Source organism: Nomascus leucogenys, chromosome 10 (genome assembly GCF_006542625.1).
Source record: "Nomascus leucogenys isolate Asia chromosome 10, Asia_NLE_v1, whole genome shotgun sequence".
Classification (NCBI taxonomy): Eukaryota; Metazoa; Chordata; class Mammalia; order Primates; family Hylobatidae; genus Nomascus; species Nomascus leucogenys.
Genome location: NC_044390.1, coordinates 45,302,435 through 45,306,953, shown reverse-complemented (window position 1 = coordinate 45,306,953; position 4,519 = coordinate 45,302,435). Strand labels below are relative to the sequence as shown.

Here is a 4,519-nt window from a genome sequence, read left to right as displayed (position 1 = left end):
CAGGTGAGTGGACAGAGGTGTGGAAAGCATGAGAGCTAGTGCAGAGGAGAGCTGGGGCAGCAGCAGTAGGACAGGAGGCAGGACATTGTCTTGGGTTACTGCCTGGATGGACAAACTACATAGATGAAGATAAAAAAAAAAAAAAAACCTGGGCCTGATTTATCATATTGGGATGTCTCCATTGATCCAGTTGCTTGCATCATGTGTTAATTCTCTTCTGTTCTCTTTCTCATGTAAGCACCACCTGTCTTCCACATTATGATGCAAAGCTGAAGATCCACCCCACTAGGTCAATGGGGACACTAATTGGGGAATATTTGAGGTGCGGAGAGGAGGCAGATGCTACATCCTGTGAACCTCAGTAAGGGAGATGCCTCTGTGTGTAGGGATGTCAAGGCCCTGGCCCCGTGTCATCCCCAGACAAGCCCTGTATCACCCTGGGAGCTCTGCAAGGACAGAATCCGTGTCCTTGGCAACTTCTAAGATGCTAATCAGAGGACTTCTCCTCTGAGTTCTCAAACAAATGAGAAGTAGACCCAAGGGTCAAGGGTTGATGAAAATAGCATGATTGCATGCAGAGCTGGATTGGATCTGCAGAGAGCCCAAGCCTCCTTGTCTTCCTCTGTCTAGTCTCCCGCCACTGACAGAGTCCAGGCAGCTGTGTGCCCATTGTTTCTGGGGGCAGAGACAGAACCAGGCCGTAGACTTGCTGTGGGGAGGGATATCTGCCACATGGAAGCAGAAGCTAAGAGCATCTTTCCCCTGTGGTCCCTAAAGGAAAAATTGAGGCAGACCACAGGGAATAGCAAATCTTTCATAGCTTAAGACACCCATAGACATCAGACTCTTCTCACCTTCCCAGCAGCTGTCCTTCAGGAAAGAGGGAATGGAGTGGGAATTTTTTCCCCCAATACTTTCAGGGAAGAAGTCATCATTTGCTACTATCTGAATGTTTTTGCTTTTCTCCCAAATTCCTATGTTGAAATTCACCCCCAAGGTGATGGCCTTTGGAGGTGGGGCCTTTGGAGGGTGATTAAGTCATGGAGATGGAGTCCTAATGCATAGGATTAGTGGTTTTATACAAGAGGCCCAAGAGAGATCTCTTTTCTTTTCCACCATGTGAGAAAACAGCAAGCAGTCACTGTCTATGAACTAGAAAGCTGATTCACCAGACACCGAATCTGCCAGCACCTTGGTCTTGGACTTCCCAGCCTCCAGAACTGTGAGAAATAAATACCTGTCATTTGTGGGCCACCCAGTCTATAGTACTTGGTTATAGCAGCCTTAATGGACCAAAACACCATTCCTGTGCCCATCAGCAGCATGAAGAATAGGAAATGATATCTTCCCACTGTAGGTGTCACTGTTGACCTCCATCACACCTTCTTGCATCCACACCCTTGCTGTGGCCTCATCGCAGGTTGCATATGCTTCCTCAACTCTGAGCTCTGAGGTTGGCTATGTGATTTACTTTTAGCCAATGGAATGTAGATGGAGACAGGAGGGTGCCAATTTTGAGATGAGGCATTTAGAAGCCCTTGATTTCAGTAGACCCTCTTGTGCCTCTGGTATCACCATGGGGAGAACATGCCCCAGTTACCTCTCTGATCCAAAAACTGCGAGAGACAGGTGGAAAGAGACATGGTAGACACCCTAGCAATCCCAGATGGAGAGCTGCTTAGTCAAGCCCATTCTAGATCATCCAAGCCCCAGCCAACTCATAGACACCCGGGTGGTAATGCAGGATTGCTGCTTAAGTCCACAAGTTTTGGGCTGTCTGTTATGTGGCAACAGCGAACTCATACACTTACCGTTCATATTTATTTTGGAATCTCCCAGGCCTAGCAAAACTCCCAGAATAGTGTAGGTGCCCAAAAAGTATTCGTTGTTTGAATGAATTAATTAAATCTCCTTTTTGTAAACCAACTCATCATAATGTCTCACTAATGGCTGGCATACTTTGCAGTATTTATCTATGTGATTTTGGAGGAATAATTAAAAAAAAATAACCAAGGCAAGACAGTAACCTCTCTTGATATGAGCTGCTAAGTATTTAAAGTCCTAGGAGTCAGAGATCACCTGGCTATCTTCAACATCACCTGAAGGCTGCTGGTGCATCACACGCCATGGTGTGTTGAAGCCAGCCTCCTTCACCCCTGTCTAAACTCTGATGGGGAGAAATGAGCCACCATGGCCATGCATTTATCTGGAGTCAATGCTGATTCTGACTGCATGGCCACCTTTACCCTCAGGCATGTGAGTCCCACCAGAGAGGTTGCCAGTATGACATCAGATCCACTTTTCCTCCTATTTTTCAGAGGAAATGTTCCAACACATCTGAGGAAACACATGCCTTCCCAGACTGGCCTGATGCTGTTTCCCAGGAGCTGCATTCTGGAAGGTGGACCATCAGGTGGAAGAAGTATTCTTCAGAGAGCTGCCTTCCCAAGGGAATGGTGACAGCTTGCGCTTGCCAGGGAGTCCTGCTGCCTTCCGAGGTGTGAAGGGAAGGCATGCACTGTGCATATGCTGTACCATACAGTTTTGCCTACAACTGCTTGTAGCTTCATTGTAGCTGTGAATGCTCTGTTCCTCTCCTTTTCACCCCTGAAGATTCGCGAACATGCAGGATTGAGCTGTGTGAGGCATAGCATTCCCCACATGGTAGGCGAAGGAGGCTGTGGGTCTGATGGCTCTACCGCCGCCCACCCGGGTGGATGGACATGTGTTCCGGGATATCAGAGCCTGCGGCTGACCAGCCCACATGTCCACGCAGCCCTCCCGCTGGCTGTGTCGACATTTTGGGTGTCACTGAAGGATTTTACTGGTGCAGACTTTACAAAGGCAAAATTGTTTCTCAGGAAGTGGACATGAAAGATCTAAAATCAGGGCTGCTTAAAATGAGAGGCCATCAGTTGCAGAAAAGCAAGCACAGATTAATGACCTATCTACATCCTACACGGTTTTAGGACTGTGCCTAGATGGGCTTAAAGACCCTAGCCTAAAAACTGTAAATGTGCTTCCGTCTTTGCCCTGTAGGACAAGAAAGTCTTACAGACTTGCTTCTAATTGTGAGAGGAGGAGAGGCCAAGAAGGGAGAGGGAGAAGAGGAGGAGAACAGGAGACGATAAGGAGGGGAGAGTGAGGAGAGGAGGAGAGAGTCTTGTCAAAATCTTTTTAGTGCACAAAACTAATTTTGTTCATCTTGGATTTGGTGAGCTGGATAATATTCTGTGCACAGCTCGTAAATGAATTATTAAATGTCAACTCAAGATGGCTTAACTAAAATACTCAATTTAATAACCAAAAGTATCTAAGGTAACAACAACAATTTTGCAGGTGATTGTAGAGTTGTCAAGTCAAACCATTATAGACAAGCATTTGGGGTTTTCACATAATCTCCTTCCACATCTCATCTTCTGTCACTAAATACCCACTCTGGTGAGCATATTCCATTTCAATAAAGATCATCCCTTCGGTGCCAGCTTCTTTTTATTCAGATCGAGCCAGAAAACCTTTTTTTTTTTCTAAAATATAAAGCTAAACAAGATCTCAGTCACAACCACCAAATCTTTATTAATGCATTCCTTGTGCTACTTCTGAATATTAATAAAAATTAATAATTAATTTTGCCTTTGGCATTGCAAGATATACTAGTTTTAATTAGTGTACTGTACTCCTATACAATTAAAAAATAATTGATGTCCACGCTTATTGGCGGTGTCTGTGATCTTCCTTTCTGTTGTTGTCAACAAATGCCTTAAAAAACAAGTTCAAGAATGTTGTGCTGTCCACTTGATTTACACACCCAAAGTAACAGGCAAATCTTTTATGATGAAACAGAACAGTTTTCTGTTTAAATTATACACAAGTATATTAACTAGAAAGAGAAAATTAAAAGCTGATGGCTACAAGGAATAATGGAAAGTCTATAAAAATGTTTTATCTATCAACAAATTTGCTTGGAAAATATCAATGGTTGGCACCGTCTCTCCGCTGAAACATGGAGAGGCCATCTTGGATCTGTTATGTCAATTCCATCAAGCATTTAATTCTGACGTCCTCCTTAATCAGCTTCAGTTATTTAAATTCAGCATATCATGTTACTGTTCTACTACATCATTTTAATTGTGCCATGAACTACTTTATTATAGAATGCTAAAGTATTTCCCTGTGCCTCCTTCTTCCTCTGTCTGAACAATGCCGGCTTTACAGAGACGGCCCATGGTGAAAGGAGGGAAATCGCTTTCTTTGAAAATATTTGTTTCAAGAATCTTGCATAGAGAGAGGGTGGTGGTTGTTTTAGCAAGAAATAATTCAAATCCCACAGCATGCTTCTTAGTTTTCTTTCTTTGAACCAGGATTCTTATTTTTTATGAAATCTCCATTGAACAACTGCAAATGTATCTGTAATACCAAGAGGTAATAAGCTAAGAGGAAAGAGACTTAGGAAAACACACGGCAAGGAAGAAAGAGTCAATGTGAGATGCAGATTTCACACTTTACCCTGGACTCACTG

The 4,519-nt window shown here is 43.9% G+C and overlaps 1 protein-coding gene across 1 annotated transcript; it reads left to right on the top strand.

Moving 5' to 3' along the window:
• The first annotated feature begins 2,190 nt into the window (after positions 1 to 2,190).
• Positions 2,191 to 3,708, top strand: LOC100581202. The gene is given in 3 exon segments (XM_012499988.2): positions 2,191 to 2,252; positions 2,565 to 2,857; positions 2,860 to 3,708. Coding segments are annotated over 3 exon segments (465 nt in total). The 3' UTR covers positions 2,970 to 3,708.
• Positions 3,709 to 4,519: the final 811 nt, after the last annotated feature.